The sequence below is a fragment of the Tamandua tetradactyla genome, chromosome X, assembly GCF_023851605.1.
Source record: "Tamandua tetradactyla isolate mTamTet1 chromosome X, mTamTet1.pri, whole genome shotgun sequence".
Classification (NCBI taxonomy): domain Eukaryota; kingdom Metazoa; phylum Chordata; class Mammalia; order Pilosa; family Myrmecophagidae; genus Tamandua; species Tamandua tetradactyla.
The window spans coordinates 173,388,343-173,406,542 of record NC_135353.1 but is presented as its reverse complement, the minus strand read 5'-3'; the positions used below and the strand labels follow the sequence as shown (position 1 = coordinate 173,406,542).

The 18,200-nt window shown below is 48.1% G+C and overlaps 1 protein-coding gene across 2 annotated transcripts in view; it reads right to left on the bottom strand.

The window, feature by feature from the left end:
- Positions 1-2,488: 2,488 nt before the first annotated feature.
- Positions 2,489-18,200, bottom strand: part of P2RY8 (P2Y receptor family member 8) — a 55,476-nt gene continuing 39,764 nt past the window's right edge. Inside the window, exons 2-3 of one of the 2 annotated variants that reach the window (XM_077145961.1) lie at positions 7,589-7,717; positions 2,489-3,777 (exon numbers count right to left, since the gene is read on the bottom strand). In XM_077145961.1, coding sequence (XP_077002076.1) covers positions 2,680-3,759 — 1,080 coding nt within the window. In that variant the 5' untranslated portion in view covers positions 3,760-3,777; positions 7,589-7,717 and the 3' untranslated portion in view covers positions 2,489-2,679. The remainder of the gene's footprint in view (positions 3,778-7,588; positions 7,718-18,200) is intronic. The other variant, XM_077145959.1, reaches the window with a different exon arrangement.

The window sequence follows — 18,200 nt, the reverse complement described above, 5'->3', positions numbered from 1 at the left end:
GAAAACCTGTCCAGAAAGGTAGCAGAGAATGAAAAGCATTTTTATTGTTGGAGAAGCTTACAGGCAGAAAGTGATGCATTACCGGCAACCTGTGAAGAGGTTGCAAAGACAGAGAGGCAGCTTTGGATGCCGCTGGAACATGTTTCTCATCTCTAGGACTGAAGGTTTGCAATTTGGATACAGGAGCTCACCATGCGCAGCCCAAACTTATGCTCATCTCTTTCCAGAGATGGCAGATAGGAGCCTGTATTGTCCTTGATGATGGTTCAAATCAATGACTTCCTTCCTGGACACGTTTTTTGCAAGAGGGATTCTTCAACTTTTAAACAAAATTTATATACATTTCAAAGGCATGGGGAGAAACTTACAATGATGTTTTCGAATGTGAATGCTGCAAGGGAAGGGAGCAGGGTACAAGCCCCTTTCCCTTCCTGCATCCGGGAAATTCACTCAATTCACTCTTTAACACCCAAGTGGCCCTCACGCCCCCCACCCCATGCCTGCTCACCCAGCACCCCCAGACCCTGGGGGAACCTGGGGTTCTCAGACTGCCTTTTTCTGAGGTGCATTTACCTTTACAGTGTTGGCTCTGGGTTTTGGCGGGAGAATGGAGGAGATGGATGCAGGGGTGCCAGCTCGGATTCCGGCTGCCAGACTCAGGGGCTGTAAAGTGAAAATCGAAGCCCTGGCGTTGTGTGCTTTACAGCATTGCTCCCAGGTTAAAAGCGAGTGAGGCCAGGGCTTTGTGGGTGGAGAAGGAAGCCCTGCATGAGACGTGTCCTGCAGCCTCCCGGCGGCTGCTTGCGCCTGGCATTCACCTGGGGAGTCACTGGTGGCATTTCCCCAGCACCGCCACCACCAGGCAGCCCTCCGGCAAACACCCATCACCCACGTACAGGAAACAATGCCCCATCCCGCCCTCGTGGCCATGAGATTTTCAAGGGCTTGAATGTGTGTCTGAGTTTTCTGCAGCCACCAAAACAAAGCTTCACACATCGGGAGGCTTAAAAAATAGCAGGGATTTCTCATCTCACAGCTCTGGAGACAGGTCGTCTGAAATCCAGGTTTGGGGAGGGCCAGCTCCCAGGGGGGGGAGGAGGAGGCTCCTTTGTGCCTCTTGCAGCTTGGGGGGGGGGGTGGGTTCCAGGCACTCCTTGGCTTGTGGCTGCTGCATCCTAAGCTCTGCCTCCACCTCCCGTGGTTTTCTCCCTAAATCTCCATCTTCTTATGGGATGCCCATCACTGGCTTTAGGATCCCTCCCCCACATAATCAAGGATGGCCTCTTCTTAACCACATCTGCAAAGGTCTTTTTTTCCCAAAGAAAGTTCTCATTCACAAGTTCCCAGAGGACATGACAGTTGGGGGGTGAGGGTGGGGGAACAATTCAGAGCTAAAATGGGTCCCTTGGTTTCCCAGAGCAGTAAGGGTTGCACAGGCAGACAGAAAGGGTCAGACTCCATTAGCATTTCAAGCCCAAGCGAGGGGCAAAGGGACTGGCTACCCCAGGTCACTCCATCCTGGAGGTCCCCCCGGCCTATCAGCCCCTCCCAGCTCTTGCCAGGTGGGTTTTGGGGCTGTTCTTGTCATTTCAATGAAGCCCCTTTCTCCAACAGTGTGATCACCCCTGGGGGTTTGCAAAGTATGGGAACCCGTGCAGGGGCTCAGCAGACACTGCAGCACCCCAGGCACCATAGGACCTGAGGCTGTCTCCTTCCAAAAGCTGCTCAGGTACTGGGGCAGGTGTGCCCTGGCCTGTAGAAGAGAGACACAGCTCCCATCCCAGCCGGGGCTCCATCAGCCGGCACCCAGTTGCTAATTCTCTGTGGCTTCCCATTTTCAACATCCAGTTTTCACACAGTCCCCTCTGGCGTGCCAGGCCTGCACCCTGCAGAGATCCTGAAAGGGTCGTTAAAGCAGGCAGTCCAAGCTGGGAACTGGGGTGCTGAGCCAGGCACGGAAACAGGTGCAGGGAACCCCAAAGAAAGCTGCTGCATTGGGAAACCCCACAGCTCCTTTGCAGGTGGTGGGTACTTTCCTCCAGAAGTTGGGCCTAAGTGGAGATCCTCCGGGGGCAAGGGCTCCATGTGCAGCTTCCGGGCATGGCAACATTTTGGGAAAACACGGGGAAGGATGGGTCACACTAACCGCTCTGAGAGTCTCTGCGGTCAGTCCTCTCGTTTCCCAGACGTGTGAAGGCAAACAGTCCTGCCCATTCCTTCTATGCGGTCACAGCGCGCGGAGTGATCGAGGGGAAATAAACAGCAGGCCCGCTGTGTGTGTGTTGGGGGACACGGGGCAGTGGAGGGCACAGGGCAGGCCCCCAGACAATGCCGCTGAAGTAACCCGGTGGGCCGCCCAGGCGGGGCCGGGGGAGGAGACGCGGCCGCCCGGGGCCGTCTCCTGGGGGACCCTGGGGTCTCCTTCCCTCTGCTGCGCGCTATCACCGCGCTCCGCTGGAGACGTGACGCGCGTCCGGTGCCCCCCGGCTTTGTTTCCCGTGTCCCGGACTCGCGCGCTTCGGGAGCCGGCGAGGGCGGCAGCCGCAGCACAAGGGGCCTGGGGATGGGGCCAAGCGAACGCCCTCCGTCCGGGACGTACGCGCGGCTCCCTGCGAAGCTCCGCACCCTCTCTCGGCGCCCGGGGCCGGGGCTCCCCACCCCAGGCTGGCCGTTGCGGGGTCAGAACACGCTCTCCTGCCTTTTGAGGCAGACCCGGCCGGCCGCCTCGGGCGCGTCGTGGCCGCTGGAGGTGGAGCGCGCCGACTGCGTCCTGGCGGAGAACAGGCTGTCCGTGCGCGTGTCCAGGCTGTCGGCCGGCACCCAATCGTAGCCCAGGTACCTGCGTAGCCGGGTCTGAAACTCCTTGGAGGCGAAGTAGTAGACGAAGGGGTCGAGGCAGTTGTTGAGGCAGCTGAGGCAGAGCGTGAGCTTGTAGATGTGGTAGTAGCTGCGGCCGTAGAACAGGCGGCTGACCATGTGGACCAGCAGCACGAAATTGTTGGGAGCGAAGCAGGTGACGAAGGCAAGCAGCACCACGGCGGCCAGGCACACGGAGCGCCGCTTCTGGCCGTCGCCGTCGCCGCCGCGGCCCGAGGCGCGCACGAGCGTCAGGATGGTGGCCGTGTAGCAGGCCACCGTGACCAAGAAGGGAATCAGAAACAGGATGACGAAGAGCGTAAAGAGGAAGATGGCCCACGTGGCCGTGCTGGGCAGCGTGGACCATTTGAGCACGTCGAAGCAGGTCACGATTCCCAGAGCCTCCACCTTGTAGGTGAGGTCGGTCCTGGCGAGCGGCGACAGCGCGGCCAGCAGTAGCAGCCACGAGCCGGCGCAGGTGGCCACCGCGTAGCGTCTGCGGCGCCAGCGCGCCGAGGCCAGCGGGTACACCACGCCGAGAAAGCGCTCCACGCTGATGCAGGTCATGGTGAGGATGGACGAGTACATGTTGGCGTAGAAGGCCACGGTGACGGCGTTGCACAGCAGCACGCCGAAAACCCAGTGGTTCCGGTTGCAGTGGTAGTAGATCTGGAAGGGCAGCGCGCTGGCCAGCATCAGGTCCGTGACGCTGAGGTTGATCATGAAGATGACCGACGGCGACTTGGGCCCGATGTCGCGGCACAGCACCCACAGCGAGAACAGGTTGCCCGGGATGCTCACCAGCGCCACCAGCGAGTACACGGCGGGCAGCACCACGGAGATGGCGGGGTTGCGCAGCATCTGCAGCGTCGCGTTGTCCGGCTTGCTCAGGTTGCGCTCCATCCTCCGCCCCACGCGCGGCTGAGGGGGACAGGGGCGCGGGGCCGTGAGGTGTGTGAGAGGACAGGGGCGTGGGGCGTGTAAGCGGACAGGGCAGCAGGGGCATCAGCTAGGGCTGGGGCGCAAGGCTTCTGTTAGGGCATGGGCGAGGGGTGAGAGGCGCGGGAAAGGACACGGGTGGGGGTGCGAGGCGTCTGTTAGGGCAGGAGCGCAGGGGCGTGTGAGCAAACAGGGGAGCAGGGGCGTCAGCCAGGGCAGGGCCGCAGGGGCTCAGGGGCGCAGGGGCGTGAGGCATCTGCGAGGACGGGGCACAGGGGCACGAAGCTTGTGAAGAGACAGGAGCGTGGGGCAGCGGGGCATCTGCGAGAACAGGGGCACAGGGCGTGTGAGCGGTCAGGGGAGTAGGGGCGTCAGCCAGAGCAAGGCGCAGGGCCGCAGGGGCACGAGGGTATAAGGCGCGTAAGAAGACAGGGGCGTGGGGCGTCTGCCAGGACAGGGACTCAGGGCATGTGAGCCGACAAGAGAGCAGGGCCGTCAGCCAGGGCAGGGGCGCTAGGCATCTGCGAGGACAGGGGCGCAGGGAGCGGAGCATGTGAAAGGACAGGGGTTCAGGGCATCTGCCAGGACAGGGGTGCAGAGGTGCTGGGACGAAGGGGCGCGAGGCATCTGTTAGGGCAGGGGCGCAGGGGCGTGTGAGCGGACAGGGGAGAAAGGGCGTCAGCCAGGGCATGGGCGCAGGGGCGCAGGGCCGCAGGGCCGCAGGGGAGCAGGGGCGAGAAGCGTCTACGAGGACAGGGGTGCAGGGGTACGAAGCTTGTGAAGAGACAGGGACGTGGGGCCGCGGGGTGTCTGCCAAGACAGGGGCGCAGGGCGTGTGAGCGGACAGGGGAGCAGGGGCGTCTGCCAGGGCAGGGGCGCAGGGGTGCAGGGGCGCGAGGCATCTGTTAGGACAGGAGCGCAGGAGCTTAAGGTGCGTGAGAGGACAGGGGCGCGGGGCGCAGGGGGTCTGCCAGGACAGGGGCGCAGGGCGTGGGCGGACAGGGGAGCAGGGGCGTCAGCCAGGGCAGGGGTGCAGGGTCGCAGGGGCGCGAGACATCTGCCAGCACAGGGGCGCAGGGGCGCGAAGCTTGTGAGAAGACGCGCGCAGGGCCGCGGGGCGTCTGCGAGGGCAGGATTGCAGTGGCGCGAGGGGCGTCTGCCAGGATAGACGCCTTCCTCCTTCCTCCTCTCTCCCTTCCCCTCTCTCACCCCTCCATTCTCCCAATCCCCCCCCCTCCCTGCTTCCTACCCCTCTGTTCCCTGCTGGCTCCTCCCTCCCTCCTTTCCTTCCGCCTGCTTTCCCATCATTCTATGACAGAACCACACACATTCAACACTGACACTGCATAATGCACAAAAGCACGAAAAAGAAATAAAAGACCACCCATAACCCAAATGCCTAGAAACGGGGGCAGGAGGAGGCAGGGGGCTTCGGGCTCCTCAGTAGCGGGCACAAACCAAGGCTAAATTCGCTGAGCCGGCGCGGGGTGCAGCCCCTCCACCCCGGGAGGCGAGCGGGCACGGGGACTGCGTGTGGAGGAGGACACGGGCATTGAGGTCGGCAGGGTGTCCCTGGGCGTGGGGACCCTCAGTGCGTCCAGCCTGGCTCTCCTTTTGCATCCCCTGCCTCCCGTGCCCTGGCTGTGCAGGGTTCGTGCCGGCTGCCCGCCGCACTGCTGGGACCCAGGCTGGGTGCCGCCCCTGCGGCTGAGTCGCATGGTTGGTTACAAAGTTACCAAACCTCCCAGCAACTTTGCATCCAGCCGCGAAGTCATCTGTCCCCACAGTCCCCTGCTGACTGTCTTGGCTGACCCCGACCTCCCCGGGCCCGGGTCTCTGCGTGCCTCTGGATGTGGGGCTCAGGGCCCCCGCCTCGGGGTCTGCCCTGAGCATTGCGGGGGTGGGGGTGTCCCCCTCTCCTCGCTGACCACACGGTGGCGCTGCGCCCCAGCCTCGCGCAGCCTCCGCCCCCCACCGCGCGGGCACCGCGCTGCAGCCTTAGGGGTCACTGCCCTGACGGAACCCCTCACCCTGCGCCCATCACAGCATGAGGGAATGCCCATCCTTGGGCATCCTTCCAGCATCCTACTCATTCCCCCCTAAAATCACACCCTTCAAAGATGGCCTTTTTACAGGTCATCATGTTTACCTTACGTTTAGTAAATTATATTTATAATTAATATAGTCAGTTATTGTCAAAAATGATAGAAGTAATTAATAAGCAAATGAGTTTTACAAAGCTGTCATGATTGTATTAATAGCTGAGAAAATTCTTCCTGTGCCCCCCCCTTTTGGCTTTAATTGTGAAATATAAGGTATATACAAAACCCAATCAATTTCAAGATTCAGTTAGCCAGTAGTTATAGAACAGATTTCAGAGTTTCATACGGATTCCTGTTCCATAATTTCATGTTTTTCCTTCTGGTTGCTCCAAAACTCTGGAGACTAAAAAGAATATCACTATAATGATTCTGCGTCATCCTATTTGTTAAATCCTATCTTCTCTGTATAATTCCACTTTCTCCTTTGATTCTTCTCCCACTCTTTAAGGGTACTTGGATTATACCCATCCTAACTTTTTTTTTTAAGTTGAAAAGGGGTGTCCATAATATGGGATATTATTGTGGTAACACATTTTTATTATCGTGTTATTGTATTATTGTGGTAACATCTATTTTATAATACATAAATAACACAACTTGCTATTTTTATTGTGGTAACATACATTTAAATTTGCTGCTATGCACATATTTTAAAATTTGCCATTTCAACTATTTTCACGGGTTCGCTTCGGTGGTATGAATTCCATCCACAGAGCTGTGTCACCATAAGCACCATCTGTTTCCAAAACTTTTCATCATGTATACAAAGTTTGCACACATGAAGCAATAACTCCACATGCCGCTGCCTCTGGCTCCTGCTAACCTCTAATTTCTTTTCTGTCTCGGAGAATTTGCTAATTCCGGATCTGCCCTGTGAAGGGAATTCAGTGACAGATTTGGAGCCCAACGAATTCTCCGTTTATGCAAGCATCACACCAGACACCAAGAAAAGGGAGAAAGGGGAGGTTTGGGGTGGGCTGGCAGCCCACCTCGCAGGGGTCCCCACCCCAATCCCAGGTCCCGGCCTTGGCTGAGAGATGGGCTTCTTGGGGAGAGATGGAGAAAGCCCCCCCTTCCCACCCCTTCCTTGGATGCTCCAAGGCATTTGGCAGACAGTTCCTTTCGTTTCATTTTGTTTTTTAAACTTTCAAACAGATATTTAAGTTGATGATGGGAGCTGACTACAAAAAGACTTGTTCTGTAGTTGCTTCAACTCATTTGTAAAATAAGAGTACGGTGCAGATAAGTACACCTGGACCCCCTAAATGCATGTCTCTGGGATGTTTCTGGAACCCTAACAGCTTCCCTGTCCCTCTGGAAATTAAACTCTTCTCACAGAAGGGATACCCCCATATGGAAGTCAGTGGGTGCCCAGGACTTGAGGCATTTCCACTTAGAAACACCCGGGAACACCAAACACCTGATTTGTTTCCACCTTGCCATTTGCATTTTGCATCTTTCTTTTTTTCTCTTGATTTCCCAAAGTAGCTCCACAGCTATTTTCCACCTAGACTATTTATGGACTTTCGGGCAGGGTGGGGGTCTCACAACCCAAACACATCATCGTCGTGGGGAAAGCCCCAACACCTGGCAATTTTTGTTTGCCAATATTTCATTCTTTTTCTCAAAACTGGCTCTGCACTTTTTGCTCCTGCACTTCCCACCCCCACGTGAACAGAGTCACCTCTTACCTTGGCGGTATCTTGTAGCCTGAGGTGGCTGGAGCTGCTCCCCGCTTGGCGTCTGTCAGCCCGAGGCAGAGTTCCTCATGCACAGGTAATGAAATCCGTGCAAACCCCACCGAGCCTATGAGCGCTGGCCTAGCAAATGAGCAAACGCTCTGTTGGGTCAGATCTACACCTTTGCCCTCCCCCAGCACCCACTCTCTCTCTCTCTCTCTCTCTCTCTCTCTCTCTCTCTCTCTCTCTCTCTCTCTCACCAGCAGAGAATTAGAAAAAAAGGGGGGGTTTTATTTTCTGCCTTCTGCAATAGACCTACAGCCACGGAGAGAAAGGGACATGGCAGGTTTTGGAATGAGAGAGCAGTGACGGTTGCACAATGTTGCATACATACCCAATGCCGCCTACTTGTTCACTTTAAAATGTTGAATTTTGTGATGCGAATTTCAGCAAATTAGGAAGGATATAGAAAGAACTTAAAACTTTCTGAGAGGCAGAGAGGGAGAGAGAGGCATTTCCTTCCCACACTATTGAAGGCACTGGCTTTCATTTAAATTCTTTATTTTAAAAGACTTTGGAACAACTTAGAGATGCCCAGAAGAACTGCAAAAGAAAAGGCTTTTCGTTTGAAAGACTTCAAGATAACCAGAAGAACTGCAAGAGTGAATGGATGCAGAGATTGGACTCAGCCTTCCCCGGCTCTACCTCAGTGCATTGAACGAAAGCACTGGCTCTCTGTAACTGAGAAACCAGGATTTAAGGGATGATGTCGATGGCTGAACCATAAGATAGCTGTTCCTTTTTGCTTTGTGGAATATTACAGAAGAGAGAAGGGAATACCTGAAATCTCTGAACTGTACATCCTTTACCTGTGACTGTACAAACCTTGTGACTGACCCTCACCAGGACCCATTTATCCAGTTTTTCAACTTTACAGTCTTGCAGTCACTAAAGCCACCCCCTAATGCTTATTAATTAACACTCATAAATGAACAAACCCACCCCAAGCCCAAAATTATCTTGATCATCAAGATTGGATTTCACCAAAGTGGGCCCACCGGACAACATGCAGTAGCTGAGAATTAAACCTCAAAGTTACCCAGACCTCATTATATGATAAAAATCATCATACGAAGGCTGCGATTTTCTTACATACATCCTGGGACAAGGATGCAATCCATTGGCACGTGCTCAATAATTAGATCATCTCTAATTGTATCAGCTGGAGACACTGGGCTCATGACCCTCCACCCTGCCCATCTTTTAATGCTATAAAACCATCAGAATTACTGTATTTCTGGGAGACAGATTTTGGGCTATAAACCATCTGATCTCCTGCTTCATGCCAAGTCATGAACTCTTTCTCTCTTTGAAACCCAAGTGTCTCTGGAATCGGTCATCGAGCGCGTCGGGCAAAAGAATCCACCATCTTTGGTATCACTTGGTGACCCAGATGGGACGAAAGGTCCAAGGAAGCAAGGAGGGCATCTGCCTGAGGTTCTGGAGGTCTGGTAGAACAGGTAAGCGTGGAAACCGAGCCTTCTGTGGCCCCCAGATGGTCCTAAGTCTGAAGGCTTGTTGGCAATGACAGTTTCCTTGTTCTGCTTCAAAGAGAGAAACCACTTCCAGTGGCAAAGCTGGATATCTGACTGGGTGAGGGGTCTTCAGGTTAAACGTGAATGGGGGAGTAAATCTGGTGGTGGGAGTCCCCTTGGACCTGACTGGAAGCCTGGTCCTGCTTCCAGAGGGTTGCCCTTTAGCTCTCACCTCTACACCTTTCTTTTTTCCGGGCACCACACTGAATGCGGTTTGAAGCCCTGCCTTAAATTTGTCTGTTGAGTATGCACCTGGAAAATGAGTCATCCAACCATTAAATGTAATTAATGAAATTAAATAGGGCTGTTGAAATGCAAAGCAGGTGTGTTACCGCCTAAGGGCTTATTTGTTTAATTGTGAATTGGTGTGTTACCTGTCGAATGCCTATTTAATGCCTAGTTCTTCATTGGTGTGTAGTCTGTTAAATTTCTCCGTTGGGGGTCTCATTGCATTTGTCTTGGTCATGTGTTCCTAACTGGTTATTGATTACAGAAATTCTTTTAAAAGGGAAACTTTGGGCTGTATTAAAAATTGGGAAGGTCTTAGTTATGAGTCTGTCAGAAAACGGTTTATTTCTGTAGCATCATCTAGCCTCAGTGTGATTTAAAATGAAAATACTACCATTACAATTAAAGTTAAAATACGACAGTTAAGATTGTTCTGCAAAAAAGGCAGAAATGGGATGACATAATATATCCAATCCTTTATCGGTCTCTCTCAAAAGAATTTCTGTGTCTCTATTTCTTCTGCAAATCACTTTCTATTTTTGTCTGTCTGCCTGTTCAATGTACATTCTCATATCTCTGGATGGGTCATAGTAAATTAACAAAGAATTCTACAAGAGCTCTGTTTGAACTGCTTAAAAATAAATAGGCAACTTTATATAAATAGATTAATTAGTACTTCTGAAGCAAAAAAAAAGAGAGAAAGGAGAAACTCACTGAGCAGCAAGTTTCAAAAGACTGAGTGTTGTAATTACTGTAGACAAATCTGGACATTAGAAGGAAACTGCCTTGGAATTTCTGTAAAACTGCAAAAGTTTGCCAAGAGTTGTGCCTGGGAAATGCAAAGACCTTTTCCAATTGTCGTGGTCACAGCTTTTAGTGAGATAGTTCTAATGATAGGAAGTAGTTAAAAGAAGGGTTGTAGGAGCTCTGAAATGACAGGCTGCACCTAAAACTCTCAAACCCGGGTTCTACCAACCAGGTTTCATTCTTTCTGTCCCACTTGTCCCTGCCCCCAGGCCTACCACCTAAGGCAGGCATGACAGAAGAGGGCCAGGCATGCTTTAGAATTTTTTCTATTGGTCTTAGAGATAAGAAATGGGAAGCATAGCAAATGATGGAATAGGTTACATCTGTTAAAATACTTAGTTTTCATCAATGCTGTTTCAACAGTAACCACAGTAAACAGATCATTATTAAAATATAAATAGCCTTGGGATAGGAGTAACTAAATAAAAATCTAATTACCAGGTTTCAGTAAGTAACATGAGAGGTTTTTGAGATCTATGGAAAAGTTTTCCTGGATTTAGGCTTTGGGACAAATTAAACAATTGCTGTATCTTTTCCAGAACTTGATAGTCAATGCATTCTTAAATTTGTTTGTAATTTTAAGATATTATGAAAACAAAGAGATTTTTTTCAACTTCTCATAAAAAGAATTTTAAGATAAAATTTTGAAGTGAACACGTGATTTTATTCTGCTTGGATATGTGCTCCCTAAATTTGTACACGCCTACTGTGATAAAATAAGCTAGTACTGTAACTGCATTCTCAAAATTCCTCTTAAAAATAATGTAATGAGACAGGTTAGGTCACAGGAACTGAACAATGTACCTGGTTTTCATATGACATGAAATACAATAAAATAAGAAAATACGCTGATGCTTCAAACATATTCTGATTTGAGACATCAGTTGTGTCCAGTAAGAAATGTAAATGGATTTTTAAATAATCTTGATTATCTGGATTTCAAAGAATCTGGCTTTTTAGTTACTTTTTGATTTGTTACCTCGGCATGTGGAACGATTTCAATTCGTAGTGTCTTTTTGTGAATGTCAGTCGGCATATTTCTGTTAGCAAATGGTGCTGGATAGGGAAAACCTAATTCTTACCTTCAACAGTTTATATTCTTGTTAGAATATATTATACCAGGAAATAGCATAAGACAATCCTAATCAGGACATTAAAATGCTGGAAGAATTTTTTTTTTTCAAAAAGCAGATACATAAAAATAACACTTATAAGGCCTTTTAAATAAAGAATAGTATAAATAGATAAATAGATGTCTGACCTTTTTTTTTTAAGCCATAATTTGATTTTGTACTGTATAATAATTCCTGGTATTATTTAGCACTTAGGAATAACATTGGAAAAAATTTTGAGCTTTTAGAATGGATATAAATCCCATAAATATTGTTTCCCATTTGGGGATTTTCCAACTTTTGAAGGTACTACTGGGTTGGACTGAGAGATTGTAAGCACACTGCAAAGCAATCCTTTGTGTGTTCTGATTATAAAGCATATAAATGCCTGGGTGTGTTCCAAACTCAGAAAATGTCTTCTTTCTTCATTGTTTTGTAGTACCTGTTTTTCCTCCCCTTCATAAGTACTGTTATTGGAAGGAAGTATACATATTCAAAACCTTTATGAATTTATCACATATATTTCTGATTATATGCAGTCTGAATAAATAAAGATTATGGGTGGGATACATAGTATTTTTAATATTTTCCATACGCAAATGACCATATTTTATGGTTAAAATGCATTTTCATGTGTATCTGATGACAAGCCCTGAATAAATAAATGCAGAAAATTGTAAATGGCTCATAAAAAGTGGATTCTATCTGTCATAGCCAGTGCTGATCAAAATGTAATAAACCTATTGATCGCACACTTTGAAAAAGAAAGCTTTTGTGTGAACAGGTATTTATACAAAACTAAAGTTTAGTTTTTTTCCCTGGTAAAATAATGCAGCTCGTTAGTCTGCCCTTAAAGTAAAGTTTTAGAAAGTTTTTTTCCTAATCATTTGAGTACTCTTCCTGAGAAACAAAGATTTTACATCAAAATAATATCCTTACTAATGTTTACTTTAGTCTTACTTATTTCAGAAGAAAAGTCTCCTCACTTTTAAGGGGAAAGCTTTGACAAAGAATTCATTCTTTCATCTTGTAAAAGTAAGGTACTAAAATAGTTTAACATATTGCATAGGAAGTGTTCGGGAAGTATTACAGTGGTTAAAAGGGATTTGCTATCCGGTTGTAAGCTAAATTTGTATGAGTAAAATGTTTTTCATTTATTTAGAGATTGTATAAAAATTCCTAAAGACTCGACAGTGTTCTCGCTATGCGTGTTATACCCTGAAACTGATCTGTAAAATGCCAGACAATTGTATGATGTTATTAGACAGGGTTTTAGTTTTTCTTAGAAAAAGTTACAAATCGTAGAAACAGACACATTTACTTGTCAGTCACGATGCTTTGCTCTGATACTTCTTTTTTTTGGATGGGGGGAGGTTCTGCCATGATTTTTTTTTAATTGTAAAAACTTAACTACAAACATATATTCTTGACATAAACACATTTCAACAATGGCTCCCAATAGCATCACATAGTTGTATATGCATCACCATGATTATTTTTTGAACATTTGCATCACTCCAGGAAAAGAACTAAAAAGAAAAAACTCATATCTTGCCATACCCCTTACCCTTTCATCTCATGGACCACTAGCGTTTTCATCTACCAATTTATTTTACCCTTTGGCCCCTATTATTTATTTACTTATTTTTATCCATATTTTTTATTCATCTGTCCATATCCTAGATAAAAGGAGCATCAGACACAGGGTTTTCACAATCACACAGTCACGTTGTAAACATTATATCTTTATACAACCATCTTCAAGAATCTAGGCTACTGGAATAGGGTTCTACAGTTTCTGGTACTTCCCTCCAACCACTCCAATATCCCATAAACTAAAATGGGGTATCTATTTAATGCATAAGCATAACCTCCAGGATAACCTCACGACTCTGAAATCTCTCAGCCACTGAGGCTTTATTTTGTTGCATTTCTCTCTTCCCCCTTTTGGTCAAGAAGGTTTTCTCAATCCCTTGATGCTGAGTCTCAGCTCATTCTAGGATTTCTGTCCCACGTTGCCAGGAAGGTCTACGACCCCTGGAAGTCACATCCCATGTAGGGGGGAGGGCAGTGAGTTCACCTGCTGAATTGGCTGAGAGAGAGAGGCCACATCTGAGCAACAAAAGAGGTTCTCTGGAGGTGACTCTCAGGCCTAATTTTAAGTAGGCTTAGCCTGTCCTTTGCAGGAATAGGTTTCATAGGGGCAAACCCCAAGATTGAGGGCTCGGTGTATTGATTTGCTTGTCCCCACTGCTTGTGAGAATATCAGGAATTCTCCAAATGGGGGCGTTGAATTTTCCCCCCTTCTCCCCATTTCCCCAAGGGGACTTTGCAAATACTTCTTTATGGACTGTCCAAATCACTCTCGGATTTATTGGGGCTTCTCACAAACCTGGACAAATCTACAAAATCTCATGCCGTATTCAAGGTTCCATGTACTTATGGTGTTCAGTTTAACTGTCTATATATGTTAAATTAGGAAATGCACTAGTCAAAATATAAATTTTGTACAAATAAACATTTCTTGCTTTAGTCTCACACAGAAGTTGAGGTTTTAAAATGAGTGATCGTCTATTTTCAATACCTTGCAATATTGACATTCGTTTGTTCTTCCTTATGCAAAAACATTTTTTAATTTGTACATTTAGTCACTATCATTGTACACTCCAGGCATTTCTAGATCTGATACTTCTTTAAAAGTGTATCTGGTCAGCTACAAGCCAGGGTTTCATCTGCAACAAAAAGAGACTTTAAAAGAGAGGCAAGACAAATATTTAAATTGTATCTCATCTGTTGATTCACATAACTCTAGTGAATGTGTAAAGGTGAAACAGGACAAAACCTTTAGCATAGTTTGTCAGTATAAAACAACTATCAAATGTTTTTTTTTTTTATTCCTGGAAGTAGCTTCATTTAAAAAGCTTTTAAGAAAATTAAGGCTTAGATTGTAAGCACTTACAGCTGTCACATTTATTCTTGTGCTTTAAGTGTTATTTCTAAATTCTGAGATGCGTTGCTGTTTGCATAATCTGGTAGCTCCCTGGAACTTTAAGTGTATGTGTGATAGCTGCAACTGAGTTAGTTATCCAGCTCTAAAAGTCAGCATTACTATATAGCAACCATTAAAAAAACCATCCAAACAAACAAAAAAAAAATGAAAAAGAAATCAGACTCCAATTAGAGATGTAACTGTCAGTTTTATTTTATATGGAACCTAGAATAAGGACAGAATCTTAATATTCTGTACAAACTAATGTTATACCATGATGCATTTCATAGTGTTTTGGGCAGAAAATGGAAAAGTATTTGCAAAGTCCCTTGACGGACTAGAGAAAAGTGTAACTACTAAACTTCCCTGACTGGAGAATTCCTGATTCCTAAGCAATAGGAATTTAATAAGTCCCAATTTAATAAGTCACAGCCTCCATCTTAAGGCTTGCCCTTATGAAACTTCTTTATGAAATGGCAAAGCTGAGTCTACTGAAGAGTCACCCCCAGAGAACTGCTGCTGCAGTTCAAATGTGGTCTCTCATGTTGCTCAAATGTGGTCTCTCTCTCTAAGCCCAGCTCTCACCTTCCCTCCTATGTGGGACATAATTCCCAGGGATGAGCCTGGCCCTGGCATCATGGGACATAATTCCCAGGGATGAACCTGGCCCTAGCATCATGGGACATGACTCCCAGGGATGAGCCTGGCCCTGGCATCATGGGACATGACTCCCAGGGATGAGCCTGGCCCTGGCATCATGGGACATGACTCCCAGGGATGAACCTGGCCCTAGCATCATGGGACATGACTACCAGGGATGAGCCTAGCCCTGGCATTGTAGGATTAGTTTTGGTTAAAAGGGGGGAAAATAGAGTTTCAATGACTAAGAGATTTCAATATAAGTCAAAAGGTCACTCTAGAGGTTACTTTTATGTTTTCAGCCGGATATTGCAAACAGCCACAATATGACAAACCCCAACCAATAGTGTTTCTGGAAACCCTGCAGAGTACTCTGGGTTCTATAATTATTTTAATTATGAAGTTTGTGTTTCAGACTTAAAGCCTCTGGATTGTTCCAGTGCCAGATAAGTTCTGAAACCCAGAGATACAGGAGTCTCTGAGAGCAAAAACCAGTTTCATTCCTGTGCGCCTTAATGACAGTGCCCCCTTTTTAGCATTGAAACAGCCCAACAAGTCAGATATCCCCCATGATTGAGAGATCATTATCAAATGAGAAGGAGAAATTGTATCTGAGAAATTAGGGTTACTGGATTATTATAGAGATATTCCTTTTTACTTTCTCGTGTCTTGGAGTAGACAGGGGAGAATCTCTGAAATCTTTGGATTGTAATTCAGCTGCCCTGATCTCTGATAAGGATCATCTAGCCTTTATCATGTGATGGCACAAACCTTGTGATAAACGTCCTTTCTACCCAGGTATCCAGTTTTCCAACTTTAGAGTCCTGTGATCACTAAAGAGCCCCAAATGTTTATTAATGAAGGTCCCATGCCCATCATCATCTTAAGGCTGCCATTTTCTTATATACATCTGGTGTCACCTCCAGCATTTTTCTAGAGTACCCGGCTATTTTTAAATGGACCGGTGTGGTTGAAAGGGTCCCATGACCGGGGCCAAGATCTCCTTGTGATGTTCACGAGGACCCCCCCCCCCATGAAGTCTCCTCCTCTCAGCTCCCACCTGAGGGGGTTGGGAGGAGTGTTTTCTCAGACTTGGTGAGGGATGATGTTGAAGACAAAAAGGAGCCTCCAGTGCTCAGAGGCACAACTTTACCCAGACTTTTGTGATTCTCGTGCTGGCTTTCATTGTACGGGACAGGATGGCCCCAGCTCCTGAGCTCTGACCTCCCACCCCACGTTTGCAATGAGGCTGCCAGCTGCTGCCTTCCCCCCCAGCAATGGAGACGGGGCATTCCTGGAGACCTGAATTCCATGGACAATCTTGGAGACCGTCCTCCAGACCACAGAGAAGTCTTGGAGACTCCCTTCCTCCCTCCCTCTCACCTTCAGCCCTGCATCACAGCCAGTTTCCCAGCCCTCCACAGCTCCCTCCCCATTGTGTCTCACAGCAGCATATTCTCCAGTAAAGTCATTGCGTGTTTAATCCTCTTTTAGCACCTGCCTCTTCCCCATCCTCTCTTGGTTCCCTCTATTAATATCCTTGCACCAGATTAACAGAAGAGGGGGCAGGAGAAGGGGCAGGTGCTTCCCTCTAGAAGGCTACTGTAACCCCCTGCAAAGCTCATGATCCAGCAGATGCCTTCCTGAACCTGTCCTCGGAATCTCTTGTCATCTCACTTATGTCGATGTTCGAGGGGTGGTACATGGAAAGGGTCCCAACTTCAGTTCCTCTGGTCTGCAAGCATCCTGAGCTCCAAGGGGCTTCGAGCTCCTCACAGGGGGGAGGGCTTCGAGCTCCCACCCACTGCCCCGAGAGCATGGGGAACCTGCCCCCCTGCCCCACCTGGGCCAGGTTTTTGTGTTTTGCAAGCTGGTCAAGTTTGGTGCCCAGCTAAAGTGGCTGCTGGAGGTGCAATGCTGGGACCTGGGACGCTGCCCCACCACCGATTTTAAATGACTCTTACAAACTGTAGAGAAAACGGAGCCCTTGGAGGCAGAGGGGCTGGGACCTTCACTCTTGCTGCTGCAACCCAAGCTCCAGCCCTAGGACTTCTGTTTTCTTCTCTTTTCAAGCTCCAGCTATTCCTCCTTCACCACAAGAAGTGAGGAAATCTGCCAGCCCTACTCTTGCCTCCTGTCCCTGTGGATTCTGGCTGGCAGCTCCTACCTGGCTGGTTTTGTTTCCTTTGTAATTTGGTCAGCAAAGGCAGCTGAGCATTTCTTTTGGCCTTACATATCCAGGTGATTGGCTAGGTCCTTCCCTTGCTCTCTCCTGTGTCAACCTGGAGAGCACTTTATTTCTCTTGATCAGAATCCTGGGGGGAAGAGACTTAAACCTGAATGGGGGTCGGGGGGACACGGGGTGCATCTCTTCTTGCTTTCTTGACACCGAAACATCTTCAGGATGCTTTAAGAAAGCATTTTGCATGATGTTTACGCAGCGTGCCACGTCCTTTTTGAGGGAAGGGAAAGAGGCTTTGTGTGAAGTGTGAGGTGCCTCAAGTGTCCTCAGAAATCAGGAGAACCAGGGGTTACCCTGGGGGAGGGTTCCTGTGGGATTCTCTCTGGAATAGACATTATTCCTTGGAATGCTGGTGGTCTAGTTTGCTACCTGCCAGAATGCAATATAGGGAATGGAGTGGCTCTTAAAAAGGGGAATTTAATCAGTTGCTAGTCTACAGTTCTAAGGCTGAGAAAATGTTCCAATTAAACAAGTCTATAGAAATGTCCAATCTAATGCATCCAGGGAAAGATACCTTGGTTCAAGAAGGTCGATGAAGTTCAGGGTTTCTCTCTCAAGTGGAAGGGCACATGGTAAACACGCATTATCTGCTGCTTTCTCTCCTGGATTTCATGAAGCTCCCCGGGAGGTGTTTTCCTTCTTCATCTCCAAAGTGCTGGCTGGTGGACTCCCTGCTTCGTGGTGCTGCAGCATTCTCTGCTTTCTCTAAATCTCTCATTCTCCAAAATGCTTCCTCTTTTATAGAACTCCAGAAACTTATTAAGGCCCACCCAAATGGGTGGAGACATGTCATCACTTAATCCAGCTTAACAACCACTCGAGTAAATCTCATCATCCAGGGAGATGATCTGATTACAATTTCAAAACATACAGTATTGAATAGGGATTATTCCACCTTTAAGAAATGGGATTGTGATTAAAACATGGCTTTTCTAGGGTCCATGCATCCTTTTCACACCAGCACAGAGGGTGAGGGGGACTCCGTGGATTGTGGGCTTGGGGTTTTCCAAGC